Raw genomic sequence first — 16444 nt, 5'->3', positions numbered from 1 at the left:
GGGCTGGAGTTTGCTGACTGATAATTTGCTTTGGAGTGTGTGTGTGTGTGTACGTGTGTGTGATTGTGTCTGAGTGTAAAGCACTGGCCATTTTGGATTTCTCCTCTGTTTGGCCACCATGAAGCTCCCAGCGCTGCTGCTGGCCGCCCTGCTGTTCTCCCAAAGCTTGGGGTTCGAGTTTGTTATTGATGGAGAATGGGAAGATGAGGTAAGAGAGGTTTCAAAAATCGCGTATAGGATATAGCTTATAGTTTCAATAATGGACTTTAACAGTTTTGTGTTTTCCTTGTTTCTTTAGTCAGATCATGATGATCTCCTCAGAGAAAGTCCCAGATACAGAGTAAGGGTTTTTCTTCTTCTTTACAGTTTAATTACAGTCTGAGTTGAAAATATCTATAAGAAAAAGTCTACCCATTAATAGGAGTGCAATATAGACTTTAAATGTTTACTTAAATTCTTATTATACATGTTACTATAACATTTGGAAGAAGATAAATGTTGTTGTTAGAAGTGTTTGCATTTCATGTATAAGACGCATTAACCTGGATTCTTTGAATTATGGAGATGCTACACAGTCTTGAATTTAAATATTTTCATAAAAAGATACCAAATTTTGTAATTTAATTTGTTCTGAAAAATCTAATTTAATATATGGCCTACTGGGAATGTTGACGTTAAGAATTTGCAGCAGTGTCCTAATAGTATATCCACATCACAATGCCACATCTTTATACATTATTCCTGAAAATGATGTGTACAATGTCCATATTTAAGTTCCTGTGGTCAAAATGGTCCAATTAAAAAAGGCAAAAGTTGCCACAGGAAGCAGAAATTGACAGTTTAACTCATGATTAATTGAATTAAAACTTTGAGTAAAATTTTGACTCCTTGATGTAATAATCCATCATTAAACCTCTACAGCACCTCGATGATGATGATGATGATAAAGATTTCAGTCTCTTTGCATCAAATCATGTTTAAAGGAGTGTGTGCACTGCAAACAATTATTTTTATTTTATTTTACAAGAATCAGTATAATTTGGGCAGATTTCACTTGATTTCCTTAATTATCTTTAACATTAACAAAACATCCTTGACCAATATAAATCCAAAATATTGTGTTCTTCGATAACACATAAAACAGCACAGTCTTGTCTTTGCCTGTTTTTCTATTTGCAATGCATTTTTTTATGAACTTTGGTGTCTTTTGCTTTGTTTGTAGAGAAATGTATTGATCAGTGAAGAGGAAGAGGACTTTGAGGTAGCCGCCGTTCTGTTGTTTGACCTCTTTTTTCGATGAATCTCGTTGTACTTATGCACCAATCGATAGCTGTGTTTGCAGAGCTCCGGCATCACAGCGGTTATTGACTTGTGCTCTGTATCTTTGAAAGATAACATGTGAAACCACAATCACTTCATAGCTTAAGTTTTATTTAATTATACATGTGACATTTTTTTTCTATTAAGAACTATTAATGCTAATATGGTGATCTATGAGACGTTTTAGTTGCACCAGTTGACGGGATATCCTTAGTAATGTTTGCATCCATTTAATTTAATATAATTAAATTTGAAACAGTTTGATTCTTTGCTGTGTAAAAAAAAGCTGAAGGCACTGATGAAAAAACAAGTCCACACTCACTGCAATATGTTATCTTAGCAAAGTAAAGAAATCTTGAGCAAAGGAAAATTTTTATTTAATTTGTCTCAAAATCAATTTGTCTCACATATAAATTTTTCACATTATGCCTATTTAGAAAACACATAGTAATTTCTTAATTGCTTCTTAAAGCTTTCAATTGCCTTATATGTTTATAAATAATTTACCCTATGTCTAGAAATAAATTATTAAAATAAGGAAAATTGTTTATTGTATATATATATATATATATATATATATATATATATATATATATATATATATATATATTGATATGTATTATAATATTATGATAATATTATTAATATTATATTGATATAATATACATCATACTATTTTTCTTTTCCTGAAATGTGTATACATTTTTGCCATATATATACACTACCATTCAAAAGTTTGGGGTCACTTTCTAACTCCATGATCGTTCCTGATTTTTATTTCTTTCTACATTGTAAATGCATTAATCGCCTTTGAACAGTTAATGGTGAGATGCGTCTGCTACTTATGCTCTGTAAAGACTTTATAACACCTCTAATCTGAGGTGCTGTTAATTGGTCATTTTTCAGGCTGATAACTCTAAAGAACTTCTCGTCTGCGGCAGAGGTAGGTTTTGGTCTCGCCCTCCTGGGATGGCCTTTATGGGATGGCCTTCATTCTATTGTTGTAGAATGTATTAAATAAATCACTAAACAAAAACAAAGAAATTTGCAAGTGACCCCAAACTTTTGAACGGCACTGTACATATATATATATATATATATATATATATATATATATATATACTGTATATATATATATATATTGTATATTTTTGTAATAATTCTTTTAAAATTTTGCTTGCTAAAATAAATTTTTTTTGTAGTGTAAGTCCAAATCTGATTCTGATACGGTTATTACATTCACTTTTTTGTGCTTTTTTTTTTTGTGCCTCTTCTTGTTCTCTGTGTGTATGATACTCTTTCAGGCCATTCAAGGAGATAATATCAAGGTTAAGACCTATAAGGTTGAAAGCAGGATCACATCGCGGTTCGCTCACACCACTGTCAGTAGCTCGGTGGAGAACGTAGGCACCAATGCAGAGAGTATCGGCTTCAACGTTCAGATCCCCAAACAAGCCTTTATCAACAACTTCACCATGTAAAAAAAAACACACACACACAATATTGTACACCCATTATACATATTCAAATAGACAATCTACAATTCCGAGAAGACGAAACTGTTAAATCATTATGTTGTCTTGTCATTATGAATTCTGTGGTCAGGAATGTCAACGGGATCACATTCGTCGGCTCTGTGAAGGAGAAAACTGTAGCTCGTAACCTGTACGCTCAAGCCAGAGCCCGAGGCAAAGCTGCAGGCATTGTCAGGTATTACCCACAATGCATTAGATATGCAAATGTCTTAAGTATCAGACACATATTCTTTTCCTTTGTAGCTCTGATTAGTCTTTATATAAATATTGTCATATAAAGATTAGTCTTTTCACCCTGCAGTCCATCAATCACTGTTACTTTGTGTACTTGTTCATATGTTCATTTAGCTAGATTGTATATTAAATTCTTATAAATATCCATATGCCAGACTACATTCCATAGTTACAATTCATCAATCCATTAATCCATCTGTTAATCCCTCTTCCTCATTCCTTCCACTCTGCATATTCGTGAACCTATAAATCTGTCCTTTCTGGTCAACTCTGCTACTATATAATTTTCATTTTTTTCATTCATTCCTCTATCAATTCATCCAACCAACCAACTAATCAGACATTCATTTTTCCATAAATTCATTACCTACATTTGTAATTTGTTTGCTTTTTCATGTATTATTATTATTATTATTATTATTATTATTATTGTTGTTGTTGTTATTATTGTTATTATTATTATTATTATTATTATTATTGTTGTTGTTGTTGTTGTTGTTGTTGTTATTATAAATGTATTATTGATTTTGTTGTTGTTGTTGCTGTTCTTGCCATCCATCCATCCAACATCCATCCATCCATCCCTATGTTCATTCTGTCATCCATCATTCATTTATTCATTATATACTTGGAATGATTTTTATCTCATCATCTCTCTCTCTCTCTCTCTCTCTCTCTCTCTCTCTCTCTCTCTCTCAGGACTAACTCCCAGTCCACTGAAACCTTTAAAACAGAGGTCCATGTACCTCCGGGCAGCAAAGTTGTGTTCGAGCTGCACTATCAGGAGATGATGCAGAGAAAACTGGGCTCCTACACACACACTCTACACATCCAACCAGGTCGTCTGGTGCCACTCCTACAGGTCACTCACACACTCACACTCACACACACACACACACACACACACACACACACACACACACACACAATCACATGCACAAACAGAAACCATGTATAGCCACTGTGTTGTTATTTAAAAGTTTTTGTTAATGGTGTTTCCGCAGGTTGATGTGTATATATTCGAGTCTAAAGGCATCAAGTTTGTTGAGGTCCCGGATACACTTGGCGAACATTTTAAAGAGCTGGTTAAGATTACACACACAAACCAGAAGGCCCATGTTGTGTTCAGACCCACCATACAGCAGCAGCGCAAGTGCAGCAGTTGTAGTGATACTGCTGTGGACGGTGTATTAACTGTCCGATACGACGTGGAGAGGGAAAACAATGGACCAGAACTGCTGGTAAGGACGACTTGGACTTTTTACCTTAAACAATCTATTACTATTAAAATTGAGTACATTTTATATATACGTACAGCCATTTACAGTACTGTGGACACATGTATCTTAATTAATAACATGACATGTAGCAATAAAAAACACCTTACTGTTAAAAATTTAAATAATAGTAATAATAATATATTATTTAATGGTTCTGTTTATCCCTTTCGCAGGTGTCTAATGGACATTTTGTTAACTTCTTCGCCCCATCCCTTTTCTCTCCCCTTTCCAAAAACATTGTTTTTGTGATCGATGTGAGTGGCAGCATGTGGGGCCTGAAGATGAAGCAGGTACGATCACTGGTTTCAAAACACAGCACTAGTGGACTTTTAGACATTGATCAGGGGTTACGCAATGCAATGTTTGAGACCCGTAGTGGTTGGGGTGCAAAACTGAATTTGGTAGTAAAAAAAAAAAAAAACTTCGATAAAATATAGCAGACAAAATATATATAATATTTTAAAACTATAGTGCACATTTTTGTAATTTGGATTTTTTTGGGTGGTTACTCCCCACCCTGGAGAAATATCTGTTATTTAACGGGTCACACATTATGGGAAATTTGGGAACGGCAATTATCTTAACATTCATGTTTTTGAAATGTGTGATGAAACCCTTGTTGGGAAGAACATTCCAACTCCATGTACACAGACCCGAGGCGGGAATCAGACCCTCGACCCCGAAGGTGCAAGGCCAAAGTGTTAATCACTAAGCCACCGTACCGCCTAGGCAGCATATACTGTACATGATGTACATGGGTCATACCTCACAGGCATAAGATATAATTTTATCAAATACATAATTTCTTATTAATAATAATACATAATATCTAATCTAATATTTGAAAAAAATAAATAAATAAATATCTGAAAACCGGAAAGATAATAAAACCCATACTTTTTTTCTGAATCCCATAAGCTGTCTTAATAAAAGCTAAACTACTATATGAAAAAATGTTAACAATAATTTGTTTCTTATAAACTAGATACAAAATTAAAATGACTGATATGGGTTATTTTTAATAAATAATATATATTTCCCACATGCTTAGCAGCCTAAAATCTCATAAACCTGCCTAAACATTCACACATCACAGATAGCAAGAACCAAATCACATGACTCACATGGTGATCTTATCAAGAAAAAATGCTGGAAAATCTCCTGTTCATAATAAATTATAAGTTAATCATTTTACACTTAATTTAAACTTAAAATTATTACTGACATCAGGATATGCTGACCTGATTCGATGAAACTAGGTGACGTGATCTCGTGCTAAAAATTAATTGGTCTCTACGTTTAGTTGGACTTTGTTTGTTTGTTTGTTTGTTTGTATCCATTTTCTTTTCTTTCCCCCTCTTGACATTTCTCACAGACAGTGGAGGCCATGAAGACTATCCTGGATGACCTGACTGAGGACGACTATTTTAGCATCATTGACTTTAATCACAACGTACGGTGCTGGAGTGAGGACCTCCTCATGGGAAGCTCTCTAAATCTAAAAGAAGCCAAAAAGTACATTCAAGACATCAAACCAAATGGAGGTGAGAGAGTGAAAATGAAGGCCATCGTAACCATCCGATTATCACTGAAACATTTTAGGTTACTTCTTAGCCTAGCTCTGAGAGAGAATGCCACAGGATGTATGGTTGCTTATTGAAGTGAAGTGTATAACAGATGGGCATATGTACAACACAACACCTTAAAGACAACATTATTACATGTGGACATCACGTGCTTATGTGATGTTTGAGCCTAAACGTTATTTCGCTCATTACCTGACTCGGATCACATTCATGTGCAGATTTTATTTGTAACAATTTTTTCACATGTCTATCCTGCATTAGAAGCCTTTATCACCTTCGTCATCCTAAAATATTGCAAATGTCTGTTATTGATTGATGTTCTACCATGTTGCATATAGTATGAGGAAGCACTAGCACAATGTTAATGACAAAGCAAGTAAAAAATTCCAACATTTAGTTTAATGACTTTTTCTCGAAGCACAGCATAATTAAAACAATAAATTTGTAACGGTATATTTTTCAGTAAAAGAAATATGCTTAAATAGAACAGAAGATGTTTAAGTAGTTATTGACCAGTAAACAAGATGCAAATAAATATTAAAAGTGCAAGTTAATCAGTGTGTTTTTCTGAACATCCTAAATGTTGCACCACCCGCAGGCACCAACATCAATGAGGCTCTGCTGAAGGCGATTCAGATGCTTTTGAAAGCACAAAATCAAGGCTTGATCGATCCACGCTCTGTCTCTATGATCATCCTGATCTCTGATGGAGACCCCACAGTGGGTGAGGATTCTTCACTAGACACAATTATCAGCTTTATACTGTAGCAAGATACTGTAGCACTTACTCAGAGTTCCTTAAAGTCCAATCAGACCTATAAACTCTGTATGGTGTTCATTTAACACTTTGGGTGATCATTCAGTACTGGCAGTTTTGCTGTGTAGACTTGAGTATGGTTATTATTATTTTTTTTTATCTTTTATTATATTTTCATTCTCTGACATTCTGCTTGTTCCACTCCATCCAACGTAGGGGAGATAAAGCTCAGCACCATTCAGAAGAACATAAAACGTGCCATGCATAAGGATTTCTCTCTCTTCTCTCTGGGCATCGGCTTTGATGTGGATTTCGACTTCCTGGAACGTATCGCCATGGAGAACAGAGGCATGGCACAGAGGATCTTCGCTAATCACGACGCTTCAGACCAGCTCAAGGTACCAAGAGCACTTTATATCAGTTCAATCCTTTTTTCTTTTTTTTTTTTGCTTTAAATAATAACCTTGTAGCAGAAATTCAATCTACCCCATCTTGTGAATATGGTGAAAATACTTTGGATGCAAATACATGATCAGTCCAGACACTGTTAGGAAAAAAAAAAAAAACAAGCCAGCATTTCCCAAAGTGTGAGCCACAGCCCCCTAGTGGGCCTTACGGGTAACTGTGAGATTTATGACAAAAATTTATGAAAAAAAAATATATTTTCAATTTTTTAAAGTTGGATTGAAATTCACATAACATACTTCTGATTTATCAAATGTATTTACATTTAAAAAGTAACCAGAACTAATAAAACAAAGCCATTGGATTTAAACAACAATAAATAAATAAATAAAGGTGTTACGCATCAAAGAGTTCAGGTTAAAAGATGAGCAAAATTTAAAAAATAAATAGTCATGTTAACAAGAAATTAGACCGTGCAAACTAAATTCTGACTCTTAACGTTTGTCACGAATTGGGCATGTACTGTAAGCAAAGCATATTGCAAGTGCAGACTTTTTAATATTGTGATGTTTTATGAGGGCCCAAGCACTATAGGGTGCGCAGGACCCTCTTGTTTTCCTAAGGTTTATATATATATATACCCTTTTGGCCTTATTGGGGGTCTTAACATGCTCAAAAACTCATGAAAATTGGCAGACAGGTTGCCTGGGCGTCTGACGGACCCTCAGGAGCCCTCACAAGAGATTTTGCTGCATAGCTCATGCACACTTCCGCATAGGCACACGAAACTGGATGCACATTTAGAGCTCATCAAGCCAAACACCTTTGGTTATTTTGGGTGGTTCGCAAAAACCCACCCGATGGATCTTGATATACTTCTCCTAGGGAATTTATACGATCGCCACCAAACTGCGCCATCACCTCAAGACATTGAGGATGCAAAATTGCGGAGGGATTTGATATCTCAAATGGATCAGCCGTGATAATGAGTGATATTTTATTCAGTGACATCACATTGAGTAACATTATAGTGTGATGCTATTTTCCAGCATCTGCAGCCTGTTCTACACACACAATACAAATGTTAACACTCTCACAAAACAGACGCACACACGCACACATACACAAACACATTCATACATCAAACATCACAAATTGTAACACTCAGCATTAGGATTATCACATTTCATTTAAGCGACTTACATTTTTTATCTCATTTTACATCTGAGCAGTTGAGGGTTAAGGGCCTCGCTTAAGGGCCCACCAGTGGCAACTCAGTGGTTGTTGGGTTTGAACCTGGATTCTTCCAAACCGTAGTCTTCATAGGCCTTAACCACACTGTGATATAACCACATGGTTTTTTTTCTGTCTTCCTGCAGATGTTCTACAGCCAGGTGTCATCCCCCCTCCTGAAGCAGATTACTATCAGTTTTGAAGAGGGCTCTGTAACGAACGTCACTCAGAATCAGTTCGATAAGTTCTTCAAAGGCTCCGAGCTGGTCGTTGCTGGCAAAATTAATCCCAGTGACTCCAACAAGTTGCAGGGGATCATCACTGCCTCTGCTGTGAGCCCCATTCTCTCATAACTACTTTATAAATTAGTTTCAAAGGAGATGTCTAAACATGAAATTACACATAACACCCCAGTGATAGTGGAATATATTGTGTATGTGATCAGATACCCAGAGAATATTTTTCAATACCAGAATGTTAGACATTACTACAGGACTAATCTCAGTCTTATAGTCAGCTATCATACCAATATACCTGGGAGTAAGATTCTAATAGTGTCGCTTTATTTCTATAATGTCTTTATTAATAATATTAATATTTTAATTATTATCTGTGTTCCTAAGTCAAGACACCCAAACCTGAGCCAGAATCTCCAAGTCGATTTTTTCTTTTGAAATTACAATGGTTAACCTTTGGCATAATGCATAGTGTGGTGTTTGCAAAATAATTGGTTCACATCTTCTGTTTCTTTCCCCATCAAGGCCGCCATTGATGTCACCATTGAGGCAGAGGCAGACGTCCAGGCACTTGACGCGCTGCTCAATCAACAACAGCATTCGTTTGCAGACTTCGCCCGCCAGATGTGGGCCTACATTACTGTCAATCAACTGTTGGCCGAGCGGTGAGACGGCGACAGCGTTAAACATATAATAAGATCCTAAATAAACTAGAGGAAACACTACACATACTGTATTTTTTGCAGATTTGTTTATCAATTCTGTTTGCTATGTGAAAGCTTATCTTAGTTTAGGCTTACATTAAACCCAATATGGTGTGACTCCACAAGATTTCTGAGGGTGTGCTGTCTGGCACCAGGATGTTGGCAGTGGATCCTTTGGGTGCTGTGGATTGTGGCCTGGAGTCTTGTGGTTCAGACTGTTTGGTCTGGTGCATTGGTCCATGAATGCTTAGTTGGATTAGTATTTGGGGAGTTTGGAAGTCTGGTCGGTAGCCTTGGGTTTATTTCCTGATGGGTCCCAACTGTGGAGGGCTGTGGTGCCTTGGATGATTCGGTGTCTGACTATCATGGCCAGCACAATCATTTTGTTTTTTTCGCTGGGTTTTGCTGCTTTGGCTTTTCTGTGGGATCAAACCAGACATGCTAGACCGTGCTCTCCATAGACATAGATGAGCCCTGGGTGCTCATGTTCCACTCACCAGTTTACTGGTATTTAATAGACATTGAACGGTAATGTGTTAACATTATGGCTTATCAGTGTATGTGATCTGGGCTGTTTTCTTCAAAATAATATCCAATGGCTTTCCTACAGTATCTCATTGTCTTCCTTCTTTTGCTCAATGTGAATGTTTCTGTGTGTAGCTCTGTAGCAGCTACAGCAGCAAAAAAGCGGAGGATTACACAGCGGCTTCTTACCCTGTCCCTAGAGCATCAGTTCGTCACTCCTGTCACTTCTTTATTGGTGGAGAGCGAGGCTGGGCCTGAGAGACTGCTGGCCGACTCGCCAAGGGACCCCAGACACGGCTGCTGCTCTGGTTGTCACCAACATCATCATCATTACCATCATATCCATATTCATTTTTCTTATTTGAATTATACCACATAGTATGATATATAAATATTTTATAAATGGCATATGTATTTGCAGTATATAAACATATTTTGGTTTTAATTTTAGTTTTGTATTACCAGTGTTGATGTAACTCTTATACTCTTTCCTACTCTGTAGTTACCCCGAGTCAAACAGTGCGAATGGTGGAAAGTCTCCCTCCTAAAATCCCTCCATGGGCAGTAGCACCTCCAACACCAGGCCCGTACCAAGCGGAGGTTTTAAGAGACAAACAAGTAACAATGCTCAACGGTATGTATACTTCATGGTAGTAACTTGGAAAGCTTGTGAAGAATTTTAGAACAGACATAGGAAGAATGCGATGTTTATAACATGGTAGACGGTTTTAGCTGTAGAGACACTGAGAGGGAATATAACTGTACAGTTCAGATTCAACAATTAATGATAAGTTGAGTTGAATTTAAAAACTATATTTATATATAGATAATATACAGATATTGTTAACATAACAACCCTGTGCTGTCTATTTAAAATTATAGTGAAATTATTTAAGAAATGGGACACAACTCTCATCTTGCATTATCATTTGTTATTTGATACTTTATAAGTACATAATCAAAAGTATGTAGCCTAGTCTATTTTGTTTAGCATTTTATTTTAACATGACTATGCCATAAATGTGGTTCATTTATTAATCTTTAACTAAAGTATAAATGTGTTTGACGGCCAGTGTTGGGAGTACTCGGATTACTTTTTTGATGTAAGGAGTAATCTAACGCCATTTAAGTACTCAGTTATTTAGTTACTTTTTCAAAAATGTAATCCGTGAGCCAGACAGCAGTTATTTCTAATCCATTAGTGTGTGTGTGTGTGTCTGTGTGTGTCCTTCAAGCCCCGTCCCAATAACACACCTTCCTCTGTTATACCTGCTGTTATACCCCTATCTCACCTATGCGGTTTGACTATGCAAGGACCGACGCACAGAAAGATGGAAACCTAATCACAGCGCCAAAATTAGTGGTGAATCATGATGAACCGTACTTACGGCCACCGCGCGAAACCGTGTAGGTGAGATAGGGGTATTAGTAGTTAACAGATTATGGGCCAAACTTCGCTAAGTGATGAGGGTAGAATAATTATAAAGGTCTTGACTAAAACAACATGCATGAGGAATCACGAAGGATCCTTCATTTTCTGCAATGTAAAAGTACTCGAACTAGTTACTTTTATCAAAAGGTAATACTGTAATATAACTGATTACTTTTTTAATGTACAGTAGTTTTGTAATGTAATTAGTTACTTTAAAAAGTAACGTCCCCCAACACTGTTGGCGGCAATGTGGTTAGCATCCCTAGCATCCTTAGCATCCTTACACCTTCAGGGTCAAGGGGTTGATTCCCATCTCGGGGTCTGTGTGCGTGTTTGGTGGGCTTCCTCCGGGTATTTGGTTTTTCTCCCACAGTTCAAAGACATGCAGATTAGGTTAATTGGCATTCCCTACTTGTCTGTAGTGAGTGGCTGTATGGAGTGGATGTGTGTGTGTGTGGATGGACTGGCATCCTGTCCAGGGTGTACCCAGTCTTGCGCCCTGCGTCTCCTGGGATTGGCTCCACGCACCACCACCCCATCACCACCCTGTACACAGGATAAGCAGTATAAAAGATAAATGAATAAATGTGTTTGTTGCCAAACCAAATTAGAAATTCCCATCAAATCTATTTTCTTTGTTTTGACATGGGCTGCGTTAATAAAAGTCCAAACACCTATCAGTTACTGAGTGCATTTCTGCGTTTACACACGCCTGAGATACAATAAGACATACACACAAAACTTGAGATGAAAATGATGATATGAATGTGATAGCATCTTCCAGCTTAGACATACAATTTTTTCTTCTCTTTACAGGGTGATCTTTTAAAAACATTTACTTATAGTTAAATAGTCTGAAAGTCTTCTAATTCCATTTAGCATTGTACATTAAAAGTATGTGTCCCCTTTGTCATGTTTACAGTACCTACTTCAGTGGATAACGACCCTCATTTCATTGTCCACCTGCACAAGAACAATATGGACGTCTGTTTCAACATTGACTCCAAGCCGGGACACATCCTCAACCTGGTGTCCGACCCTGTAACAGGTACCTGTGGGCAGGTGCACCCCTGACACACTCTCCACTCAGATTAATATGCACCAGGTTAATTCATTGACTATAATAATAGTTGTAATGGACAAAATAATAAAATTGCTTCTTTAGGGGTATATCAGACATGCTTGGCTAAATAAATGATTTTCACAAACAAATATAAATATATAGTCATGTTCAAAAGTTAGTACCCCCTCCTTTAATTCTATTCTTTATTCTTTATTTAGTCTGTTCATAGCTGTATTATCAGTATTAGGCAAATAAACAACATATAACTTTTATATAACAAAACAATTATATAACAAAAATGAAAAAAAAAAAAAAAAACATGTGGGCAACACGAAGCACCCCTTACTACTTGTAAGATGGTAAGTTTTTCCTGCAAGTGTAAGTTGCAGCCAGGTGCTACTAATCATCAGCAGGTATGCAGATCTCTATAAAAGCAAACATTATGGGATTCCATTACAGCACAATTAGAAGAAGATTAAACAAGTATGGAGTGTTGAAGGGCTGCCAGGAAAAAGCCTCTTTTGTCTAAAAAGAACACAACAGCATGACTGAGGTTCTAAAAACTACACCTGAACAAATCACAATTTATCTGGAAAAATGTGCTATGGACTTATAAGACGAGAGTGAAGTTGTTTGGGCTTAATGGCCATCACCATTTTTGGTGAAAACCCAACACCATTTTAGCAGAAACACATCATACACACTGACAAGCATGGCAAGGGTGATGATTTGGGCTAGTTTTTTTAGCCACAAGACCTGGGCACCTTGCAGTCATTGAGTCGACCGTGAACTTCTCTGTACCATGTTTGAGACCTGTGGAAGAGCTTAAACAAGAGCATTTGGATATCTGCAAACAAAATTTGGACTGATACTCTAAGTAAGGTCCATTACTGGAAATGAGTGTATAGATTCATCACTATGAGCCTGAAACATCCTCAATCGCCAACCAAGAAAAAAGTCAACCATCAACTGAAAATTGATGTCTGGGATTCTAAAGGCCCAGTATTGGAACACTCACTCACTCATCGTCATTGCCACTTTATCACGGGGGGCCTGGAGGCTATCCCCACCTATCCACATACACACACACTCATTCCCACACTATGGGCAATTTGAGAACTCCATGTCTTTGGACTGTGGGAGGAAACCGGAGTACCAGGAGGAAACCCACCAAGCACAGGAAGAACATACAAACTCCATGCACACAGAGATGGGAATCGAACCTGGCCGGGAATCGAACCCCGACCCTGGAGGTGCAAGGCGACAGTGCTAACCACTACACCACCATGCTGCCTCAGTATTGGAACATTATCAGAAAAAAGGTTCAACAATCAACAGTGCTTATTACTGTGAGACACTTGTGGAAGAGATGAAGCCTAAACTTTGGATTAAACGCAGAAGACTGCCAATTAAGGCCACACTTCTGGCCACACGTCTGCAAAAACTTTGTTTTTAGGTGTGCAAGCATCCTCCCTATAGTTCTGACCCCTCAGACTTTCACCTGTTTGGTTCCCTGAAAGCGAGACAAAGATTCACTTTTAATGAAGAAGTGAAGACAGCAACATTTGTGGCTCGCAGCTCAGCCTAAAACATTTTTAATGACAGAATATAAAAGCTTATTGACAGTTGGATAAAGTTTATTGAAAAGCAAATAGGTTATGTCGAAAAATGATGTACAGTATAATTTATTTAAATACTACAATAGTGCAGATTATTTTTCAATCCCACCTCATATAAAAGTTCTGATAATGGTTTAAAGTAAGTAAATATTATTAACCAACGCATATTTTTGTTAACATTTTTATACTTCATTCAGGGATTGCAATCAATGGACAGTTGATAAGTGGAAAGAAAATGAAAAACAACAAACTGAACACATACTTTGGCACCATCTCCATCTACGCCAAAGAGCTGGGGCTGAACGTTGTGGTGCACACCAACAGGATCGACTTGATTGAAGGCAAAAACAATCACTCTTTTTCCTGGGGAGCCACAACTTATCTCAACTTGAAGAGGTACAAGAATCAAAGTTTCTTTTTCAACAGAGATTATCCCCAATTGTGCGTTCTACAGTCACTCTCCATACTGTACTTGCGTTCTCTCATTACATAAAACATGCATTCCATTTGCACATCAGGGCGATGGTTTCCATTCAGAAGGAGAACATGTTGACAGTGACGATTGATGGCAAGATCTCAGTGAGGGTGCTACTGCATCGGGTATGGAAGAAGCATCCATTCAACGTGGATTTTCTGGGAATCTACACAATCGGCACTAACCAGTACTCCTCCCAGGTCCATGGTCTGATCGGTATGTATGAAGGCTTAAAGTCGTTTTTTTTCTTTGGTTTAAGGCAGATGAGGAGAAAAAGTTATGTTCCTATGTACTTCAATATGATCTGGACCACCAGAATAGTTTCCTTCTGGGAACAAATTTTCCAGTGTGCTTGATTCCCCTTTAAGTAGGCTACTACAGCTAGCTGCTAGGAAAGAGGAAATTCTAAATTCTATAAATTCTTATAAAAAGTAAATTCTAGATTCAATGACCATATGTTTAGGTGTACTTTGGATGACAGTAACATTAGTAATGATTTACCTATAATCGAGGCGGCACGGTGGCTTAGTGGTTAGCACTGTCGCCTTGCACCTCCAGGGTCTGGGTTCGATTCCCGTCACTGTGTGCATGGAGTTCGCATGTTCTCCCTATGCTTGGTGGGTTTCCTCCGGGTACTCCGGTTTCCTCCCACTGTCCTAAGACATACAGATTAGGCTAATTGGAATTCCCAAATTCCCTGAAGTGTGTAGATGAGTGTGTCAGTATGTATGTTTATGCCCTGCGATGGATTGGCAACCCATCCAGGTTGTGCCCTAAATCTCCTGGGATAGGCCCCAGCCTCCTCAGCGACCAGGTATACAGGGTAAAGCGGTATACACGATGAATGAGTGAGTAAACAAAAGATGTCTCTTATATTCGAGCCATTAATAAAGAAGTATGGAAGGAATGTAAATGGACAAGTTGGTTCTTTGATAACCAGGGTTTGTTGACTTTCTTTAAAACAGGGCAGTTTTCAAGTGAGCCCAACGTGAAGGTGTATGACCTGCATGAAGGAACAGAGCCAGAGAAGAAACAAGCCACCATGGAAGTGAAGGGCAACAAACTCACGGTCACCAGGTAGTACACACCAACCCCCTTATCAGCTCTGAATGAATCTCAAATAAACTTTATTCAGCTCATAAAGTTAAAACCTGTCTTTAATATTCTACAATGTAGCAGAAACATTCAAATGTATAGGCACTAGTCTTACTAAATAACTGGATCGATTTTAGTATCCTGATGAAAATGGAAAGTGGGGGACACCTTGTCGCTGATATACTGTTTGAACTGCTAGTGGTATAATTAACTTTAAGAAACACAAATAAACAATAACTGATGTTAGCATGTTATTTGAACTGCATTATATATTTTTTTAAATGATGCCTGAATACCAGTCCACATAAAAGAGCAAAAACGACTTTACAGCATGTCCGTAAAATGAGAATATACTGTATGCTGGTCTTCATTTTCAAATTGTACAGTTGATATAATTTTGATTTCTGATATACACACCCCCAGTACAATACAGCTAATGATATTCTGCTCTTAATGCACTTCTTTCATGTGTGTGTGTGTTAAACAGAGGCAAGCAGAAGGACTACCAGTGGAATAGGAAGCAAGGTTCAGACGTATATTGCTGGTTTGTCCATAACAGTGGGAAAGGCTTTATCGATGGCCATTACACCAGCTATATCGTCCCCAGCCTGGACAGCTTTCTCCCGCCTGTCTGAGTGTGCATAAGCATGTCAGCTCAAAAGCTGTCAAAAACAGGGTCGGTAGCGATCAGAAAATTTAAACCAGAGAGGAAAAAATTGTGTAAGAAGGGTTTAATTAAAATTGCCTTACACATGAAAACTGTATGGAAGGAACACATGGAACAATGAATAGAAACAACAGGCGGTGCTTTATATCCAATAGACTGAAATCAATGAGGAATATAATTTAACAGTGTGGAGTTTACATTGTTCATACAATCCAGTCGTCTTCTGTATTAATCCAAGTGTGAATCCATTCAGCTACATTCTGTATTTACAAACATGT

General features: G+C 37.5%; 1 protein-coding gene across 1 annotated transcript; it reads left to right on the top strand.

Moving 5' to 3' along the window:
• LOC128534160 (inter-alpha-trypsin inhibitor heavy chain H2-like) lies at positions 1-16442 on the top strand. The gene is made up of 20 exons (XM_053508463.1): positions 1-208; positions 299-340; positions 1223-1261; positions 2625-2797; positions 2926-3030; positions 3789-3951; positions 4094-4330; positions 4543-4659; positions 5745-5913; positions 6554-6679; positions 6929-7110; positions 8497-8682; positions 9112-9251; positions 9951-10123; positions 10318-10449; positions 12170-12295; positions 14127-14325; positions 14448-14620; positions 15370-15481; positions 15987-16442. Exons 1-20 carry the CDS (start codon positions 119-121, stop codon positions 16132-16134), a joined length of 2832 nt encoding a protein of 943 aa, XP_053364438.1. The 5' UTR covers positions 1-118; the 3' UTR covers positions 16135-16442.
• Positions 16443-16444: the final 2 nt, after the last annotated feature.

The sequence above is a fragment of the Clarias gariepinus genome, chromosome 12, assembly GCF_024256425.1.
Source record: "Clarias gariepinus isolate MV-2021 ecotype Netherlands chromosome 12, CGAR_prim_01v2, whole genome shotgun sequence".
NCBI classification, from domain to species: domain Eukaryota; kingdom Metazoa; phylum Chordata; class Actinopteri; order Siluriformes; family Clariidae; genus Clarias; species Clarias gariepinus.
This window is presented reverse-complemented; position numbering and strand designations above follow the sequence as displayed.

Excerpts from the sequence above, each read along its gene's own strand:
- LOC128534160 (XM_053508463.1), top strand. The coding sequence starts at position 119 with ATGAAGCTCCCAGCGCTGCTGCTGGCCGCCCTGCTGTTCTCCCAAAGC. Across the intron at positions 8,683-9,111 it reads GGATCATCACTGCCTCTGCT|GCCGCCATTGATGTCACCAT; the intron begins GTGAGCCCCATT and ends TTCCCCATCAAG. Across the intron at positions 10,450-12,169 it reads ACAAGTAACAATGCTCAACG|TACCTACTTCAGTGGATAAC; the intron begins GTATGTATACTT and ends TCATGTTTACAG.